This window comes from Alosa sapidissima, chromosome 1, assembly GCF_018492685.1.
Source record: "Alosa sapidissima isolate fAloSap1 chromosome 1, fAloSap1.pri, whole genome shotgun sequence".
In the NCBI taxonomy this organism is placed as follows: domain Eukaryota; kingdom Metazoa; phylum Chordata; class Actinopteri; order Clupeiformes; family Clupeidae; genus Alosa; species Alosa sapidissima.
Window position 1 is genome coordinate 36,628,432 of NC_055957.1, and position 21,226 is coordinate 36,649,657.

General features: G+C 40.0%; 2 protein-coding genes and 1 long non-coding RNA gene across 3 annotated transcripts; 2 read left to right on the top strand and 1 right to left on the bottom strand.

Moving 5' to 3' along the window:
• Positions 1–1,238: 1,238 nt before the first annotated feature.
• Positions 1,239–21,226, bottom strand: LOC121720013. The gene is made up of 3 exons (XR_006034434.1): positions 21,146–21,226; positions 11,367–11,371; positions 1,239–1,250 (listed from the first exon to the last, which is right to left on the bottom strand). It is a non-coding gene; the product is annotated as an uncharacterized LOC121720013 (long non-coding RNA).
• On the top strand, positions 4,463–6,513 carry lrata (lecithin retinol acyltransferase a). Its single transcript, XM_042105840.1, has 2 exons — positions 4,463–5,128; positions 5,365–6,513. The coding sequence occupies exons 1-2, from the start codon at positions 4,622–4,624 to the stop codon at positions 5,515–5,517; spliced, it is 660 nt and encodes a 219-aa protein (XP_041961774.1). The 5' UTR covers positions 4,463–4,621; the 3' UTR covers positions 5,518–6,513.
• Positions 12,555–14,432, top strand: si:dkey-30k22.5 (lecithin retinol acyltransferase family protein). Its single transcript, XM_042105832.1, has 2 exons — positions 12,555–13,106; positions 14,277–14,432. The coding sequence occupies exons 1-2, from the start codon at positions 12,555–12,557 to the stop codon at positions 14,430–14,432; spliced, it is 708 nt and encodes a 235-aa protein (XP_041961766.1).

Consider the following 21,226-nt stretch of genomic DNA (forward strand, 5'->3'; position numbering starts at 1 on the left):
TTAATCTGCTGCCAGTTTGTGACTCCACATTGCCCAAAATGCTTGATTGCATTGTATTCTCCACATTTTAGCTACATTTTGGTGTACCACATGGCATTTTCTTTCAGTGAATGCCCTCTTCTTGGCTGCCTTCACTCCTTCTTTGTCTTCATTAACATTAATCTTTTTGGCCTCAATAGTCCAGTTACATAGTCTCTGTTTTTGGTTTTGGATTTTGTGAAATACATTTCTAAATAAATGTGACTTACAGTATAGTCCAGTGCGACTCATATATGTTTTTTTCCTGTCCATGACGGATTTTTTGACTAATGTGATTTATACTCCGGAACGACTTAATTTTCCGGAAAATACGGTAGTCTAAACAGTCTTTATCTAATCAATCTAATCCTGAATAAAATAGCCATTGCACTATATTTGTAATGCCAGGAAGAAATATATTTGTAATGACAGGAAGAAGTGCAATATATGGTTTCAAATGGTACAATACATGGTGCTGATTTGCATGGGAGGGAAATTTTTTTTTATTATCAATGAAAGCGACTTTACTCTTACATTCCATTCATTTGAGAACAGTCTGTATGGCAACCAAATCAATGCAAGAAATCTTAAATGGGAAATACTACAGTATGATCCATACCTTAAACCCTGTATGTTCCAGAAACACTCCATCAGTGAGTGAACTGCTCTAGTTTTCCAGCATTGCACAACCGGTCTTTAGACGTGAAAGGGTAGAGGAGGCAGTGGCCATTTTGATGCTTTTCTTTGTCCTCTGTCCCACTGCCAATTAACCCCAAAGAAGCTTACAGCGCACCTCCTTTCAACACTGCTGTTTGGATCAGTCACACAATAACATTTCAGGATCCCAAAGAGTAATCTTGCTGAGCAATTAGAACTAGGTGACCCAGTGAATTGGGTCAGAGTGAACAACATTTTGATTCATGCCCAGAGGTAATCCCCTGAAACTGAAGATGGAAGATTGTAGTTTGAGGACAGAGGTGAAGACTGGACAGACGCTATCTGATAATTGTCTGGAGTCTGGACACACTATCCAATGATGTGAATAGGTATTTGCAGGTTGAGCGAAATCATCTCTCTCTCTCTCTCTCTCTCCTGCAAGGAGCCATTCATAGTTCTGTATGACAAAATTCATCTGACATTATCATCAGTCTAAAAAGTTGAAGCAGTTTTGCCTCTTTAATATAATGACTGGAAAAAGAACTGCTTTTATGAAATTTCGAGGCATAATATAGCTATGCCATAAAAGTCATTCTCACACTACAGCAATTTTTTAGATAGATATCATTTCAGGTCAGTATATTTTCTCAATTGTTTTGCTGTCTAACAAATTATCTCCCACTTGCCATTGCCAGTGGCGTAACTATCGGTAAGCAGGGTATGCAATCGCTTACGGGCCCGGAGCAACCAGGCGTAATTTGGTGTAATTTGTGACTGGGGATTGTGGGATATGGTAGGCTAAGTGAACATGCGTATTTCGTGCAAAACAGCAAACACGTTGAACTTGGACAATTTCAAAGTTCTACAGCCTGAGACACAGGGGGGCCTGCCTTGATAATCTTGCCTAAGGGCCCGGTGTTGGCTCGTTACACACTGTGCATTGCAATAAGTTCGATAAACTAGGCCATGGAATTCCTTCTATACCAAATCCTGCGTCTGAACTTCATTGGCGTCTGAGTCTCTTTATCAGCTTTGTGGTTCTTTTGTACAGAATTTGTTTAATCTGTTTGTGGGTCCGTTGCATTCTGTCCATTTCAGATCAGCTATATAGGTTAGATGGTTTAAAGTTTCAGTACTACCAGTAGTGTTAATTTTGTCACCTATTTTTAATTTAGTCTTAGTCTTAGTCTTGTGACGAAATGTCCTTTTTAGTCTTTATCATATTTAGTCATTCAAATATCATTTTTGTTAGTCAAGTTTTATTTGACTAAAAGTCTCGTCATTTTAGTCTAGTTTTAGTCAACACATTTTAGTCTTTTTTTATAACAAATTATTTCTGATTACCATTTGAGTCAAATAGTGTTTCACACATCTCAATTTTCCAACAATATTGTGAGTCCACAGGGCTGTTATAATTACTCATTCTGTCAGTCATTTTTGTCAGTCAGTATGTTTACATGCACAGGTAAGTCGAGCTACAGTTATAGCTCGGCTGGGATTTGACCATAGACAGTAAAAGATTCGACTGGACCACTGTCATATTCGTAGACCAGTGTTTCTCAAAGTGTGGTCAGGAAATCACTAGTGTCCGCAAGCTATCCCAAGTGGTCCGCGAGCAGACGTGGTAAAATATAATATAGATGAGTTGTTTGCAATATTGAACCAACTTGTATGTAAAAACAGTTCTGCAACACTGTCTATGTAAGATATGCCAGTTTAAATCATACAGTATGAATCCACACAATAAGCAAAGTGCAAAGACAAGCAAGCAAGGTGGTTCAGTGAGTAAGCCTATAATGTAGACTAATTATAGGCTACTGTTGAAGTAGGTCTAATCTTTTTTTTTTTTTAGCTAGGGTTAGTTAAGTGGTCCTGAAACTGAAAAAGTTTGAGAAACACTGTCGTAGACCAAAGTATTAATGTTTTACTCCGCCTCACTAGATGGCGATATACGCCCAAACACAACACATTCCCCAAACAGACTCTCCATCTTAGCCATAGCTAACTTGCTAGCGAACTTTCCATATTAGCTTACTTGCATCATCAGTCTAACTAGTTAAATAGTTGACATTACATGATGAACATTTTTGTATGGACATTCTGGGGGATGTTAATTTGTATGAGAGAAGCTTCAACTTCTGGGTATGTAGCATTGTGGCATAAAGCTTAGGTAGGTAGCTTGCTAACTCTGGCAAAAATCTCCAGTGTTCTTGTTCCATGTAGTTTCGTGTTGCAGCCACAGGGTTGCAGCAACAGCACGTAGACTAGCCTACAGGAAAGCTGTTGCGTATGAACTCATTCGGAATATTTTGAAAACGTAACAGCTAAATATTCTGTCTTCTCATTTTGTAGATGAAAATGAAGAGAGATTTTATCTTAGTTTTTATTTCATGCAAAACATTTTAGTCTCGTCTTTTTTCGTCAACAATAATGCATCTTAAGATAGTCTTAGTCAGTGTTTTAGGACATTACTGCCGTCTCGTCATCGTCTCGTCTTAGTCATGAAAAAAAAGGTTGTTGACGAACATATTTCCTCTCGTCTCGTCTGACGAAATTAACACTAACTACCAGTAGAATGTTTGAGACATTGCAGCAATATTTCAGTTAATGTGTAAAATCTGTTTCTACCATTGGATTCATCTCTCAATTTCTCTCTCTCTCACTATTTCTGTCTCTCTCTCTCTCTCTCTCTCTATGTATATATATATATATATATTTCGGCTTCACTGAAAATGAGAATTTCCCTCAATGAACCTCCGTGAATAAATAAAGATTGAATGAATGAATATATTGGATATTAGCAGTGGCATTTATGACCATTTTTCCCACACCCATTTCTGTATATTTTTGCCTACAGGTAGTGTGGGTAGGATGCATTGTGCCTCAGTCAGTTCTAGAAAGAAAGGTGACCCACACTTGCACAGTGAGTTGCATGTGCTGTGTACATAATATGTTGCAGCCTGGATCACATTTTGCTGGGAAACTGTCACAACTTTATTTTAAGGTTCACATGTTAGCCACTATACATACCTAATTAATGCCTCTATTAGTGACTTGTAAGGCATGTGTTAGGCAACATTAATAATTTGTTAGGTGTGTATTCACAAATTTCTTGTTCATGACGAATTAGGCCTTTATTCTTGATATAATCTAAATAATGACCTAGTAAGCCTTGATCTCTACTTACTAATTAGTAGTAAGTACCAAAAGAGAATATGTACAGTATAACCCACAAGTATACTGTCTGTATATTATCTGAATAAATACCGAATAGTGGGAGAACAGTTGTAGAATAATCTCCCAGTTGTTAAGTGCTGTTTAACACAGCAACCTGGGCAGTGAAATACAGCAATGAGGTGAAGCCATACTTGCTTATTCTACAACTGTTCTCCCACTATTCGGTATTTATTCAGACAGTATACTAGTATTATTAATGTTGCCTAACACATGCTCTACAAGTCACTAATACAGGAATTAATTAGGTATGTATTAGTTGCTAACATGTGAACTTTAAAATAGAGCGTTACCAATAAAGTTTACCTAGTGTTGTCATTATTGGACAGTAATGATCCTGTATGCCATAATCAATGTTGTGCACATTAATGACAATGCATGGGCAATTTCTAGCTGCAGTTACTGTCAGATTGTTACAGTTCACTGTTTTGAGTAAATACAATTAGCATGAAGCTCGTTTCGAATCCGTTCTAATAGATAGCCTACACGTTGACAACACAAATGCAACATATTTTTGTCAGAATGAACTATCGTATTTTTCATGGGGTTAACAGTCTTTCGGGCAAGCCGTGAGAAACTTATTCGCAACCAATCATTTTCTTAGGATTAGTTAGCCGTACCATTGTCCCCACCTTACACGACACGTGCCAAAGCTAGTTTTTAGACATATAAATACACCCCTAACATCACTACAAATTACCAGAAAAACAAAATGCTAGACTCACTCACGTTCGTTTTTGAGAAGCTATTCCTTCTATCCAATTTCAACTTATGGCCGGAAGAAGAACAAAAAGGTTGCTGCACATCCTCCTTCAAGCGGGGGGATTTGTTGGAGGTGAAGCGTACTCTTTTCATCCATTTTGGTATCTACCTGGGTGACAACAAAGTTGCGCATCTCATGCCTGACATTATGCCCATACTCACCATTAACGAGAAGAAGATAAGGTCAGTCGTGACGAATAAGAGGCTAATCCTTGGCTGCATCTACAAGAAAGCGAGCATACGCGTCGACACCGTGGAAGATTTCGCATATGGCGCAAGTATTTTCGTCAACACCATGGACAGCAGAATGAAAATGCAGGCACTGTCTCAAGAGGATGTCGCACTGAGAGCAGAAAAATTGGTGGGAGAAGTTGCTTACAGCCTGCTCTGGAATAACTGTGAACACTTTGTAACGTATTGCAGATACGGCTCACCCGTTAGTCAGCAAACAGATCAGGTACAGGTCTAATTATACTAAATACATGAATTGTTATGTTAGTTCAATTAAAGCCGATTCTGAGTAAAATTCTCGATTTTGAAGTTTTTCACTTAATACAAACTTTTTTCAATGCAAAACAAAATCTTCTAATTAAATTATCATAATAACTCATTCTGAATAACAAGTGTCAATGGAAGTAGAGTGATGGTGTTACTGATATTGCATGTGTCATTTCTCCTCTGTCTTTTCATCAGTTTTGTGATGTTCTGAAAACAGTCGTCCGTGACCAGAGGAGTGTCCTGCTGACTATCTCGCTGGGAGTGCTGTCCATTGTTTGTTTTGGCCTGGCACCGTCAACTACATTGCCAGCAGTACTTATTCCATTCACACTGTGGATGGCAGGTTGATGGACATGGACTACAATGAGGAACCTAAACATGAACACTTCACACTAGGGTGTCCACTCAAGAACTGATGTAACAGATGTAACAGATGAACATCTGGGTTCAAGTTTGTTGTAAATGCATCATCCCAGAGATATGTACAGAATAAGATGGTTTGTTTAAAGCCAATGCTTTAGTCTGTTAATTTTGCACACAGAGTTTTGGATCTCTGGGTCATTAAACAGCTTGAGAATGCTTAGGCTGCTGAAGATATGTAAGAGTGTGCAGCACTGATCAGGACAATTTATTTGAAATTGATTTATTTGTCTATTTCCACTTTGTTTTGGTTCTTTTTTTTTTTTAGGGGAGACCACACTTGGTTGTCACACTTCAGATCTCACTAACTAAAGGGTGCTGTTAGAAACCATCGATACAGAAATGTTCATGCTGACCGTATTCCCGACGTGTCTGTCAATATCGCTTACGACATCGCTGATTAACAGGCCTTGTGATGACTCTACAACTTTATATCTCAGGCTGTAGGTTAACTGTCTGAGTAACCATTTGCATGAGCACACATTCCTCAGTGAAATCCTCCTTACCTTGGCACAGCTGAAAACTGATATCTACGCAAAGTGCAATTACAGCCCGTATAGCCTTTTTATTGAAGTATATTTAGATGCTCTATTTTTGTACTGAATAAGAGAATTAACTGTCTTGATTGTATCATTTCTTTTGTAAAGATTAAAATATATTTCCATATATGCTAATACAAGTATATCAGGGTGGTTGACATGACATGGCCTTTTTTATGTCAAACATAAGTAAAGAAATGTCTAATCTGCAAATAAATGTGGTTATATTGTTCAGAAAAAGCTGTTTTATATGAACATAATAGACCATTCATGCCAGTCATATTCCTGTTTTTCACAATTTTCAGCCAAACCAGGAAAAGCTCATATGGTGTGACTGTCCCAAGCCCATTTCACAAAGTTTGCTTTTAATAAAACCAATAAAATGAATATATTTTCCCCTTATACATACATATGTACAACCCCAAAACAGAAAAAGTTGGGACGTTGTGTAAAATGTGAATAAAAACAGAATGTAATAATCTGCAAATCTCTTAAACTCATATTTAGTTGCAAAAAAGGACACAGATAACATATCAAATGTTGAAAATTACAAATTTGACTATTTCATGGAAAATATATGTTCATTTTGAATTTGATGTCTCTGATCATGTCTCTGAATAGAATTTGCTTTGCAGTCACGAGAAGTTTGTGATACACTGCACCCACCATTGATCCATGCAGCATATTGAATTTAGCCAGCTCTCACAGAAAACTAGGGAATCCTATGGTCCTGTTAGAGGACAGCACTCCCTGTCATAGAGCATCCTCCCTCTGGACCAATCACAATGCTCACAAGATGCACAACATGTTTTCAGGTATGGATATCAGTCACATTTAAAACTGTTTGCATACAAAGAGACTTTTGCTTTGGTCTTGAAGGAAAACTAATCATATATCATCAATAGATCATGGGAGTTTTCCACATAATCCTTTAATGTGATGCAATTATAGTGTAATAGAGCAGAGGTTGTCAACCTCTTGACCAAAGTCAAACCAAAACGCCCAGGCACACCGACTCATGGTTACTGATTATCAGAGATGGGAAGTAACTTCGTTACTGTACTCAAGTAGGTTTTTCAGATATGTTTTACTTTACTATTTATTTTTGAGGCGACTTTTGACTTAATTTTACTCCTTACATTTTAACACGAATATCGGTACTTTCTACATTTTACAAAACTGGCTCGTTACTTTAGTTTCAAATAATTTCAGTGGAGTTAGGCTACCGTTATTATTTTTCGCGTCATCAATAGCGGGTGGGAATATATGCAGCTTGATGGCAGTAACGTTAACGTTAGTAGTAGGCTATGTCTCAATTAAATTTAGTCAAAATGCCCTCCTCCTCTCTACGCCTTTGGTGCTTCCTTAACTTCTAGCTGCAGTATAGCCTATATCGTTAGCAACTAGATGTACCGCAGAGCGGTACAAAATATGACCGCCGCCCAGTCCAGCACATTTTTTCAACAAAAATAAATCACGCTGAAAGGCCTATATGATTCTAACTGTCTCACTAAATTGCATTATCCACACTCAATTCTCACTGGTATCTGCTAGACAACAAGTATCAAAACATGATTAGTTCATAGATTTCACATGTAAAATTCATTTTATACAACCCCACCCCCATCTTGCCTGTTCATAAATCTAAGAAATTCTTGAATTGTGTTCATGTGTGCGTGTACATGTTTATGTTTATGTGTGTGTGTGTGTGTGTGTGTGTGTGCTTGTGTGCCTGCGTATGTGTGTTTGTGCATGTGCATGCATGCGTACATATGTCTACATACGGAAAAAATTGGTCATCCTAGGCCCTACGGTTCTCAAGATATTCACAGAAAACTGTGTCTGCCCTACCCTCCTTTCGGTGGGTCCAGCGGGGCTACAGATCAAAACAAAAAACGATGGTTCCATGCTATCCATATGGGGTTACATGCCCACCAAGTTTCGTCTACCCGGGTCTTTCAGTGTCCCGGGAATCCTTGTTGGTGTACGGTCACTAAATGTACACATAAATGATTTTATTGTAAGGCCCCCCATGAACGAAAGTTCACAAAACTTGGCATGCATTCGGAGGGTGTCATAATGACCCTACACTTTCAATTTCGTGCAGTTTTGACCATGTCAGCCAGAGATATTGTGATGAAAACACCTAATTTTTTGCTTTTTAATTTTTAGGTGGCGCTATACATGAAATAAGTGGTAATGGGATGGGTTGACATGCCCCCTTAAGACCAACATACTAAAAAAAGGTGGACCTCCTAGGCCCTACCTACGGTTCTCGAGATATTCACAGAAAACTGTCTCTGGCCACCTACAGGCCAGTTGGTGTATAGTAACATAAATTAATTTATTGTGTGGCCCCCCATTAACGGAATTCCACGAAACTTGGCGTGCATTCAGAGGGTGTCATAATGATCCTACACTTCCAATTTCGTGCAGTTTTGACTATGATACCTGCGATTACAACACCTCATTTTTACTTTTTTGTGTTTAACTAGGTGGCGCTATACATGAAAGGAATGGAATGGGTTGACATGGCCCCTTGAGATCAACATACAAAAAAAATGGTCCTCCTAAACCTTACGGTTCTCGAGATATTCACAGAAAACTGTGTCTGCCCTACCCTCCTTTCGGGGGGTGCAGTCCAGCGGGGGGGCTACAGATCAAAACGAAAAACGATGGTTCCATGCTATCCATATGGGGTTACATGCCCACCAAGTTTCGTCTACCCGGGTCTTTCAGTGTCCCGGGAATCCTTGACGGAAATTTGGACATGCGAAAAAGAAAAAAAAAAAGAAAAAATCTGACTAAACATATATGACCGCCGCTTCGCTGCGCGGCGGTCATAATAAGTAGATGCAGCATTGGGTCTTGAACAGGAATGTAGTGGAGGCTAAACGCAAGTAAGCTAAACGCAGTTTACCCACCTGAAATTTCAGAAATAGTTTATCCACCTCTTATTAGAGTTTATCCACCAATTACAACTGTTAACATTTAAAAATCACGGTATTATCCACAATAACAATATGTACACTCATCAACACTCTATGAACCACTTAATGGCACTTGTTTTATATAAACATTGGACAATAACCTCCACCATCACCAAACATGGTGATGTGGTCATTTCAGAGATGCTTGTTATCCGGCAGAAAGAAATAAAAAACAATATTCTAGGCTCTGTAACTCTGTGCCACTGCTTCTTAAAAAACTACAGGGGCCTCGTTTATAAAAGGGTTGCGTAGAAACCATCCTTCATTTGATCTTAGATCATTTCTGAAATGATCGTACGTGTGATTCAGAGAAAACGAACGTACGCACAAAAAAACGTGCGTACGCCACCCTTCCAGATGTGCCCATTATAAATCACAAATGAACTTCAACTTGTGCGCATGCAGCCGGATGGTTTTAGGTCTCCGCCTTGTAAACACCCCCTCATCAATATCATAGCATATGTTTAAATGAAATCAATGGCCTAAAAGCGGTAGCTTATGTACAATTATATATTGAAAACATTGTATAGGTCTAGCCTATGCCATCTGATGTTAACTAGCCTATATGCGTCAGTTCGAATAGCTTAACTAATTATGTTTTTTCCAGCAAAGCTTTCTGGAAAGAGATCGTATGCATCAATGTCCATTGTTCTCTGCTCGCTTTCATTCCTTTTGCTTGCAGTAATGTGAATAATCAACATTTCGTATGTTTAGGCCTACTTTGTAGAAAAAATGGGTAGGCCTAGCTTATGAAGGAAAGACCTCTAGGCCTATAATCCTGTACGTTATGGTACAGTAGGCTACTGTACGTTTCCAATATGACCCAGGGTAATATGCTGATTTAGCCTACAAAACAGAGGACTAAATTATAAGCGTGATATGTCATGTAGGCTTAACGTTTCTTTTAGGATAGGCTATAGTTCGCCGGTCATTTTTTATTCATTCTGCATATCTTTGCTATCATTTTCTTTCAATAATGTCCAATGCCTTAAACATTGTCCTTTATTGTTTGCTTTAGGCTTACCTTTATATTTTTATCCTACATTATTCAACTCACGTATTGTCATCTGATCTTGGGCACTGCCAGTCAAAAAAAGCAAACAGATGCGCGCTCTGCAACTCCGACGCAACACTAAATATGAAGATGCCCTGCTTTCAGAGGATAACTTCCGTCCCTTGGTTGTGTACGCTATGTATGATATAAAATATCTATAGCCTACCTACATTGTATAGCTTACAGTCAAATATTACCTTTCTGTTACGAAGCTGGGAATAGGCCTATGAGCGCAAATTAGGATGTAGTGGAGGCTAAACGCGAGTAAACGGAGTTTATCCACCTCTGCAATTTCAGGAATATAGTTTAGGCCTACCCACCTCTTATTAGAGTTTATCCACCTCTCAAAAAAGTTTATTCACTTTTAACATTCAAAACGGTATGATCAAATACTATCCTATATTCCCAATACTGCACAATAACCTCCAACATTATCAAACTGTTCGAATGCCTTTTTGAATGCCTTCCTCTCCTAAACGAGGGCAATTGGACATTTAATGGTCAATATTAGATTGGTGAGAATACTAAATATACTATATCACCTGTAAGAATGTTTCAATTATTCTATCGTAGGTCTTGGTGGGTTTTTTTTTTAGATATTGTGAAATAAGTAAGCTATACGTCTTTTCACTTTCTTAAGTGGGCTAAAGTTCTCATTAGCACTTTTATGCCAAATCATGAAACATTAAGCTGCGTCCAAAAACGTCTTTAAAAATCTTCTGATATTGATCATGCATATGGCAAAGAAAGACATGAGATCGTTGGTCTTGGAATTTTGAAAATGCATCGCACTTGGACCTCAGATTACTTGCAGTACCGCGGCATTACCACAAGGAAATGGTCGTACGTCATGTTTGAACCTGACGTGGAGATAAGCACTTTTCCACGTCAAAGACGGTTTTTATAAATCTGAGCGTTGGCATGGATTTGAGCGTACGCACGGTCTAAGATCAAATCTGTGCGTAAGAACGCTTTATAAATGAGGCCCCAGGATCTTAGCTTTCTAAAGATGTCCAGCATTTGATGGTAGGCCAAAAGAACACACTGCCTTCTGAAGTAGGCAGTGCAATGTTGGGGGTGAAAGCCTAGAAATGGCCCAAGGGGAAGATTTAAAAAGAGAGACTGGCACTGTGTGTGATCCAGGTACCGTTGCATAACAAATGGTTGTCATTTACAAGACTTTTACTTTTATACTTTAACTAAATTTCCAAGCCTGTACTTTGTAACTTTTACTTGAGTAAAGAAGTTAAATCAGTACTTCTACTTTTACCAGAGTATTTTTTAACACAAATATTTGTACTTCTACTTGAGTACGGGAAGTGAGTACTTTTGCCATCTCTGCTGATTATAAAGTAGCGTTGTCACACACATTATTATAGGCTATAACGGGGGTGTTCATTCTTATGCCCATATTTTCTCTGTGCATAATGTTAATGAGCTGAGACCACAGCAATAGGTATGCTCACATGATTTTAACTGAGCTTTTTTTAAATTAAGAAGCTGTGTCATTTATGCATTTAAAAATAGCCCTATAGTCTATTTCATGAGCCTGTAAAAAAACGTATTGGGTTCCTCAAAATTCCACGGCACACCTGAAGGTGCTGCTTACACAATATTGATGTCTGTGTTATTTTCTTTTTTATTCTGGCTCTAATAATGTAAATTACTTTATGACCTCAGTGGAGCATTTTTTATATGAGCTTTAATTATTGATAATATCTATAATGACTAATCGATTGACAGATCTCTAAATTCAGAACTGTTTCTGAACCCTTGACTGACCGATACAGGCCACCGTGTAAGGCTGTATGCACTCCTTTGCCACTCGTGTCAAACACTTGTTTAAACTAAACTATCTGGATATGGATGAGATGAGTTTTGTGCTGAGTAATTCTGTGGCTGAAGATTCTGTAAAATTCTCATTGGAGCTGGATGCCCAGGTGAGTGGTATAAGAGATAGCCTGTACTCAAGTTCTCTGGTTCTTAAACGGCTTTGGCTGCTTGATTTATTGATTAAAAAATGAACTGACACCTCGGCACTGCTATCAAAAAAGAGGCCAATTTTATTTGAGAATGGATCACATTTCACACATAAAGCAAGTAAGCATTATACAACTGATTCTAATCGAATACTTAGTCACTTCAACTTTCAAAGCTACTTAATGGGCTACATTAATGTATGGACAAAGAGGCTTGGAACTGTATTGTGAAATACAACCTCCACCACCGCCATTAGTGTGGTGGAGTAAAGCTGTTTATTCACACACTCATGCTCTGTAGGGCTCTGCAGGACTCTGTAGGCTGTTAAATCCTCTCCAGGCCCTTCCCAGTAGGGCCTCCATAAAACAGGGCCAAGGGTCTACTCAGCTACTGCACACAAACATGTTCCCCCTCCATCTCCTCACCGTGTTCTTCATCGGCAGCAGTGTGGAGGGCCACGAGGACCCGAGGGAGGATGAGGAGGGGTGGGAGGAGAAGAGGAGGGAGGGGGAGGACAGCAGGAGGCCCATGTACGACCTGTCCCTGTACAAACGGGGTGACCTCCTGGAGGTGCCCAGGACCCTGTTCACCCACTTTGGCATCTATCTGGGCAACAACAGGGTGGCACACCTGATCCCAGACATCGTGCCTTTGTTCTCCACCAACAAGGACATTATCAGCGAGATGGTGACCAACGACCGTCTCATCATGGGGGTGATCGCCAAGCAGGCCAGCGTACGCGTGGACACAGTGGAGGACTTTGCCTACGGCTCAAAGATTCTGGTCAACCACATGGACCATGTGTGCAGCCAGCTCGCCCTAGACGCAGAGGAGGTGGCTCAGCGGGCAGAGAAGCTGCTGGGCGACGTGGCCTACAGCCTGCTGTGGTTTAACTGTGAGCACTACGTCATGTACTGCCGCTATGGCACGGCCATCAGCTTTCAGACCTACCAGGTAGAGGATGGGGGGAGGCTGGGTGGGATGAGGCCGCACATGGAACAAAATGAGCAGCTGGGACTGGAGCCTGGGGCTCCTGAGAGTTGAAATAATGTGTAAAGTACTGTATCTGTGTCAGTCGAGACTTTTTTGAGGGCTTGCTCTTGAGGCTGTGTGAAATTATAGCAGGGAAAATAAGGCAACAACAGTTCAGGCCAGAGTATTTTAAGGTCATGCTCACATGTGAAGGATCTTAAGAGGCCAGGTGCTTCTTAAGAGAGTTGTTGCAATTCTTGTGAGAATGCCAGAAATGCAGACTACTGAGCAATTAAACTTAAGACTTATTCCACGGGGCTTTTATTTCACGTGTAGGTAGTCTTTGGAATGAGCGTATTCAGATTACACTGACTAAACAAGTGTTTTTTCTGTTAAAAGCTGAGTTATTTACACCACTGTGCTGACATTGGTGGGGGGATAAGGGGGATAGAGAGATCAGGGATACATCTCATAGAAGAATTGCAGACTGTGGGCTGTAGATATGTTGTTGATCCCATACATCTATATGGGCTGTATAGACGGTATTGTCCAACAGAAGGAATTCAAGTGATGAAGAGCTGTCATGACTAAAGGTCATATTGACCTTTACAGCTGATATTTGAAAACAGCAATGCTGATAAACCAAAGAAAATTGAGAAATGTAAATTGCAACCTTCTGCAGAATAGCAAGAAGTGTACATCAATCGTCAACTAGACTTCTCTAATGTTCTTCCCCAGGCATTTAGCCTTCTCCTAAATCCTTCTGTTAATACAGTTGATCTCAAAAGCAAGCCTTGGTTTGTGGGGGACTGGGAGCATAATTGGCAATCATAATGAGAGCAGCTCCATCTAGTGTACAAAGCTACCCTAACACAAGTTGTGATCATTTAGACACACAATCATTTAGCCAACATTAAATGTATGCTGAAAATTCTATATTTGAAATGATAAAAATTGAAAAGGAAAGTGCTAAAGATAACGTAGTAACGCAATCCAATCCCATGCCTCAGAGAACAACCTGTTTTAGGACAGTCTGGTCAGTCTGGACTTTCTGCATTGTGTTAAGTCTTTGCTGCATCTTTCTGTCATACTTTGTCTGTCTCAGAATCTTACATGTGTGCCCTTCTTCCTTGTGTCCATTTCCTCTCCCAGTTCTGTAAGGCAGTGAGGAAGATCTTCTGCAGCAGGAAGTGTGCCCTCCTGTCGGCCCTGACCGGCATGGGCATCATGAGCTACCTCGGCTCCGTCACGCCACTCACCACCCTGCCCACCATCCTCACCCCCTTCCTCATCTGGATGGCATCGTAGCCAGCTGACAGCTTTGCCCTTTTCAGATGGATCATTATCAGATCATCACACTCTTTTATTTGTCATTTTATGCCTTTTGGTTTTATAAGGGTATTTGCCATCCACATGCATAAGAGTAGGACAAATATGTAGTGTGTATTTTATGAAGGATGCATGTAATGTACTGTATTGAAAGAAAGTGTCACAGAAAGGTTTTATGTGGGATGTGAATATTTTGTTTAAAAGGTTATTTAAAAGCTTTCTTATTTTAGAGAAAATGTAGAGGTAACAGATAGTGAGTAGTCAGTTAGGATAACTATTATTGAGGTGAATAACAGTTCTAACTGTTAACTGTTAAATCAGTTGTAAATCTTAAAGCTTATATTTTAATGTATTGTCATATAACTTTTTTGTATTCGTATAACGTTCGTATATATTCGTTTTTATTCGTTTTTGTATTCAGTAAATTTGGGTATGCACAATGTATAACATTGTCACATATTTGAGTAAACTAGGCTGCTATGACATTATGCATGTGTTCAAAATGAGTAAATAGTAGTAAATAGAAAATGACTTCTCTTTCAAGATCTCTTATGGTGGCCATACAAACTAACACATTTACACTGTACACAAGAGTTCAAGCACTTGTACTTGAACTCCTACACCATGTGAACATGACTCCATGCACATACTTCATGGGCCAATCAACAGCCATGTGGTGGATCATGTGACTGCTGTAGTAAGGGGTTTTGTGGCCAGGCTACCCCTGGGCCACGACACTGATACCTCCATACCCACATCGCTGAGGGATGGAGGTCCTGATGCCCTCTGCTACACCTGCAGAAAGCCAGAGCAGTGGCTGCTGACCAACCTGTCACAAACAATCCACACGCACCCTGAATATTCCGCAGACCCTCGGCAGTCATTACAGAGCACTGGCCAGCAGGTTGACACCCCAGCTGCTCTCGATAATGAAAACACACGCCAGCCATATCCACTCTAATCCACTTACAGACATGTGAAAGGGTAACAGCCTTGATGCTCAACTCAGGCTCAAAACCAATTCCCTCCACATTTGCTTTGCGCTAGGTGCATAACACTTTTTGACAGAGATGCTTTCCTGTACCTGGAGTTTACTTCAACACACAGGCTGGGATGAATGAAATTGAATACACTGCATATCTGTAGAGGCCAGAGATGTGTGCTGCTCTCATGCACAAGACACAAATGCTCATCAGAAGAACCTTAATTACATCCTTTGTATAGAGTACAAGTTGGCAGAGGAAAGCAAGCACTCTATCCCTGCAAATGAACAGATGACAGAGTCACGATCTCGTTATCCTCAGGCCGGAGACAGAGTTCATTTGCTTTCCGGGGCTGAAGTTCCACAAAGCATCTGCCATTGTACTCTTGAGATCTAACCCACGAGGCAGTGTCACACAGCGCAAACATTTGTTGTTTGTATGTGTGTGTGTTAGTCTCCATCTCTCGCCCTCTCTCTCTTTCTCTCTCTCTCTCCATCTCTCTTACTCTTTCTCTATTTCTCTCTCTCTCTCTCTGTCTCATGGCAGGGCAAAATGAACTGTGGGAATTGGGGAATTACAGTGTATGACATGGTAAAATTGTGCCCATGAAAAGATAGCAAATTATTCCACTACCAAATATGATCCAAGGAGACACAAAGACACTCTGGGAAGATGAGATCAATTTTGACATTTGGTTCGAGAATAGGCTTACCATACTGACAAGGGGAACAGTAACTGATGGGATTTGTGTTTTCACGTAGTACCCTCTTGGTACAATTGATGATCAATTGCTTGCTTTTCAAATGGACATTAATTTGTGGAGACAGACAAGTAACTATTCTGTGGAGTGTTATTACACTGAAATACATCTTGTAACTTGGCAGGTCTGTGTTGATCACACAATCACACAACAGAAGCCCTCCTTACCAAAAACAAAATATAGCTGTAAACCTGCGGTCTCCCTGATATTGGTCACACGTTAACAATATGCTTTTAAAAACCACAATGCTCCTTTCCTTTTAAGCAGTGCTTGGCCAGACTCGGCACCACAAAAATATCAAATGAATGAGCATATGAATTATTCATTGAGTCTAGGAATGTTTTTGCAATAAGTGTCTTAATATAAAAAGATTATTATGTTGTGTGCAAAGCTGGAACTAAAAACTTTATGGTGATGCAGCTCACTGTGGATTAAATCTGAAACTAATTGTGCATTCAGTCCATGATGCTTCTTTATGTCATAATGCAATGGCAAATACTTGAAAACAATATCAAGTCAAAGATAATTATCTAATACATTTTAGATGGTGATTACACCTCCATTTGCAATATCCAAAATGTGTGTGCGGTGTAAGACACCTGAATCTCTTACTAAAATAGACATAGGTGTTTGGCCAGATTCCTCTGACACTGAAGCTGGCATGGGATAGTCACGACTGGATTTCGACCTTATTGGGTTAATTACACAGCTCCATCTGCCAATGCAGTAACAGCAGGGTATGATGCCTGGAAACGGCATTACTTTGGGAATTATTGATGTTGCCCCTCGACTCAACCCCTGGAGAAGTGTTTGCAGGAAGTCCAATAAAGACTACTGAGGTTATAAAAAAGCAAGTCCAATGAAGCAACCCTTATTTCACTAACCAACAGAAAGTTCCATGGTTCAATGTTAAAGTAATCTACACATAATCTAATAATAGTCACCAATGATGTAAATCAGTGGGAATTTCCTAATTTGTTTGGAAACTCTGGATGGTGTGAGCTGTAATGAAAATATAAAAAAATTCAAATAAATAAGATGATATCTCTGGCACCCATGACCATTGCATTACATACTCACTGTAACACAGCTGAAGAGCTACTGTATGGGTTACTGCCCATTACTCCTAATTCCAAATGCCTTTCCTGCTTAGTCTACTACTCTTTATAACAAAACTCTGTGTGTCATTGTGAGGAATGTGAGATCCAGGGATGTCCTATTTTGACTTATGTGACAAGACACTGCAGAGGAGAGTAAATCTACCACCGACACGACTGATATTCTACTACTTTATAAGCCTTGAGGAGTGACGCACTGACACTGAGCTGAATCAATCACACTTTCAATTAAAGAGCGGCAATAAATACAGAATAATGGTGAAAAGTAGCCTTCAACCTGCCTACAACAAATCAGGTTGGAGAAGTGTGTAACTGCTGACTAAAACAGGTTTATAGGGTATTATGATAGTCAGCATGAACTATGCTGAACTATACACATTATATACACATTATGCTGACAGTTGCATAAGGTAGAATTATTGAAAATTAAAAAGTACCGTAATAATTTGTTTTCAATTTATTATATATATATATATATATATATATCAGTACACATATATTCCCAGAATGTATATTCCCATATTTTCTCGAGATAATTTATAAATTTGAGGTTATAATCTCACCTGAAATGTCACATAATGTAAGATCATACACATACATTTTTTACATTGCAGTACATTCACAACAAGCTTTGACAGAGACTGTATTACCCCATTTAACCTGCATACTCTGGTTGGCAAGCCTACCAGTAAGCACGGATTCTTATAATATAATATTTTCGGTAACACTTTAGGCTACTTGACGGGTGAGTTCATAACACATTCATAGCAGCGGTCATAAACTGCACATAAAGCATTCATGACTGTTTCATGAGACATGACTCAACATTCATACCAAAAATTTCATGAATGTGGAAGACAGAACGACAGCAATTTAAGATTAAAGACAATACAAGTCCTCAGAAACAAAACGCAAAGCAGCATTGCCGTTTTTGTTCCAAACCTCTTACCTGATCACGTCACATCTGAGTCAATGGGCTACTCCAGTGCCAAAAGGTTAACTGTTTAACCTTTAACTTAACGAAACAGGTTTTTGGCAGCATGGGGCGTAAGCTAACTGGCTAATTTGTTTTGTGTTTGGGATGGGGCCTAAGCTAACGGGCTAAGCTAACTGGCTAATTTGTTTTGTGTTTGTGATGGGCTGTGCCTAGGTTGATGGTTGGTTGGCCAAGGTTTTTTATGGTTATGGTTTAGTCCACATCAACGGGACAGACCAACCTAGCCAACTTAGACCATGCCTAGGTTGGTTAAGGGTATTTGGATGTTTGTTGTGGTAATATGGTGGCAGCATGGGGCGTAAGCTAACTGGCTAATTTGTTTTGTGTTTGGGATGGGGGGGGCCTAAGCTAACGGGCCAAGCTAACTGGCTAATTTGTTTTGTGTTTGTGATGGGCTGTGCCTAGGTTGATGGTTGGTTGGCCAAGGTTTTTTATGGTTATGGTTCAGTCCACATCAACGGGACGGACCAACCTAGCCAACCTTGACCATGCCTGGGCTGGTTAAGAGTATTTTGGGTATTGGATATTTCAATGTGGTAATATGGTGGCAGCATGGAGGGGAGTGTCTCCAGGACGCTGGTTTCACTGTTAAGCCTTCATGAGGTGTCGTGGGCCTAACTTAACGAAACATCGGTGAATGAGGGTGCCCACTTGATAACCCCAATGACATGCCGCATACTATATAGGCTACTGCTGTTGGATGGGCCATTTGTATTGTGCTTGTGACCATTTGTTGGCGGATTTGTGGGTAGTGTGCTTTTTAAAGTTAAACTTGAGCAGGGGCTTCTGAATGTGTTTTTACCTTCGATTTTGGCACAAGGGATTTTAACATCTAATCCTGTGTATTAATGTAATGCTCCAGTGCCAAAAAGACAGAACATGGTCAAGCAAATAATTTATGTTTCATAAAAATGTATTTGTTTTATGATGTAACCTTTGCAGATGATTTCTCATCTTTTGCTACTGGGAATGTCCAACTGTTCCAGGTTACACAAATACGGGTCAGCTGAATGTAGGCTAGTTTACCTCCCAGTGTTAAACTCAGTGATTACGAATACTTCACAACTTGTATAGTAAATGTATAGTCGATGTAGACTTCATAAGATATTCATGAAATATTTACAAAGGCTGGAGAGATTAAATCAATGGTAGGCTATCCAGGTTACACAAATACGGGTCAGCTGAATGTAGGCTAGTTTACATAAACAGCGATGCTGCTTTGCGATTGTTGGACTTTTATTTTGACAAGTTGTCGTCCTTCTGTCTTCCACATTCATGAAAGGTTTGGTATGAACGTTGATCATGTCTCATGAAACAGTCATGAATGCTTTATGTGCAGTTTATGACAGCTGCTATGAATGTGTTATGAACTCACCCGTCAGGTAAAGTGTTACCATATTTTCTATAATGCTGTCAGCGGCACCCCTTTGGCTCAGTTTTTCAAATAGTTTATTACTCTGTCAAAGGCCTTAGAGGCATCAATAAATAATTAGCAATTAACCGATGAGTTCTGCCTTATGTACCCCTGTGTTCATGTTGGCCTGTATTCATATTGGCCTGGTTTATTGAAGTCAGATCTCTTCACTGGCCTGGAAGTGTGTCTCATGTCTTGTCCCTTGTTGATGTGCTGCACCTACCTAATGGATTAGCAGAATGGATGGTAGGCGAGTTGATGTGGCTCTATTAAAAGTATGGGCTCACTCTTCCCTGACTATAATGGGAGTTAGGCTAATTGTGATGAATGGCAGTGGAGTCCGACTCAGACAGACTGAGCACCTCATCAGTGATCAGGTTGAGAGCCAGGGTCTCCAGCAATGTTTAAATAACATTGATAAAGCAAATGCCAAAGCAGAGAGAGTGGGACAAAGTGGGAGAGAGAGAGAGAGGGAGAGAGAGAGATGTGGAGTGAAGACATAGAGAGTAAAATGAGCAGAAGTCAGACAAGCATCTATCATTGACACGGACGAATCCTGATGTGAACATCCTCTATGTCTTGTCTCTTGTCTTAAAGCAACATCAGATAGTTCTACCTTCAAATAATCAAATAACATTTGAATCCTATAACATAACAAGAATAGCATTTGAATCCAATAACATAACAAAAAAAGCATTTGAATCTGAGGGTGGTGATAGTGAAGTGGCTGAGGAGCTTGGCTAGCGTGCAGTTGCCACCTGGGCTTGATTCCCGACTGCCACAGTTGTGCCCTTGAGCAAGGCACTTAACTCCAAGTTGCTCGAGAGACACACATGCAGAAAAAATAATGAATAATAATCTGAGTAGCCAATGTGGACCTGCGCTGACACATGATCCACTTTGTACAAGGTGGTACTCTGCTCATGTGAGTTCATGAAATTGACAGTAATGGAAGCGTCAGCGGTCTACACATGCTTTAAAACACCTTCACTCACATACCTGTTTGCTGTTCTCAGGTACCAACTTTTGATTTTCCTCCCTCCTTGCCCAACCACCACCAGTTTGGTCCCTGCCATACTGTCCAGGGGTAGGCTCCGCCTCTGCCGTACCCATCCGGCAGGAGCTGTGAGGGTCTCAACGCTCCGAGCCCTGGACCGAGGACGGGGCCTACGCCAAAGACTCTTTTTCATTATGCTGTCTTGTATATATCAGTAATCCTCTAAGGAGAAGCAATGTTAACCTTCTTCAAAATCCAATTAAATATGGTAAACCTTATTCTTGCTTCCTGAGTCTTCCTGATAGAACCCCCCTGCCTGGGAAAATCAAGACTCATTCACAAAGTGAATAGAGTCTGGTCACTGCATGGTTGAGATTTGGTTACAAGCTAGCATGGATAAAGATAGAGGTGTAGTAATGTTACGTTTGAAATCATTAGTCCATCCTAACCAATCACATTGATCAGTGATTCCTAACGTTACCTCCTACTTCGCATAAACTTTAC

Coding starts and splice junctions, on each gene's coding strand:
- lrata (XM_042105840.1), top strand. CDS start 4,622: ATGCTAGACTCACTCACGTTCGTTTTTGAGAAGCTATTCCTTCTATCC. Junction 5,129..5,364: donor TTAGTCAGCAAACAGATCAG/GTACAGGTCTAA, acceptor TCTTTTCATCAG/TTTTGTGATGTTCTGAAAAC.
- si:dkey-30k22.5 (XM_042105832.1), top strand. CDS start 12,555: ATGTTCCCCCTCCATCTCCTCACCGTGTTCTTCATCGGCAGCAGTGTG. Junction 13,107..14,276: donor TCAGCTTTCAGACCTACCAG/GTAGAGGATGGG, acceptor TTCCTCTCCCAG/TTCTGTAAGGCAGTGAGGAA.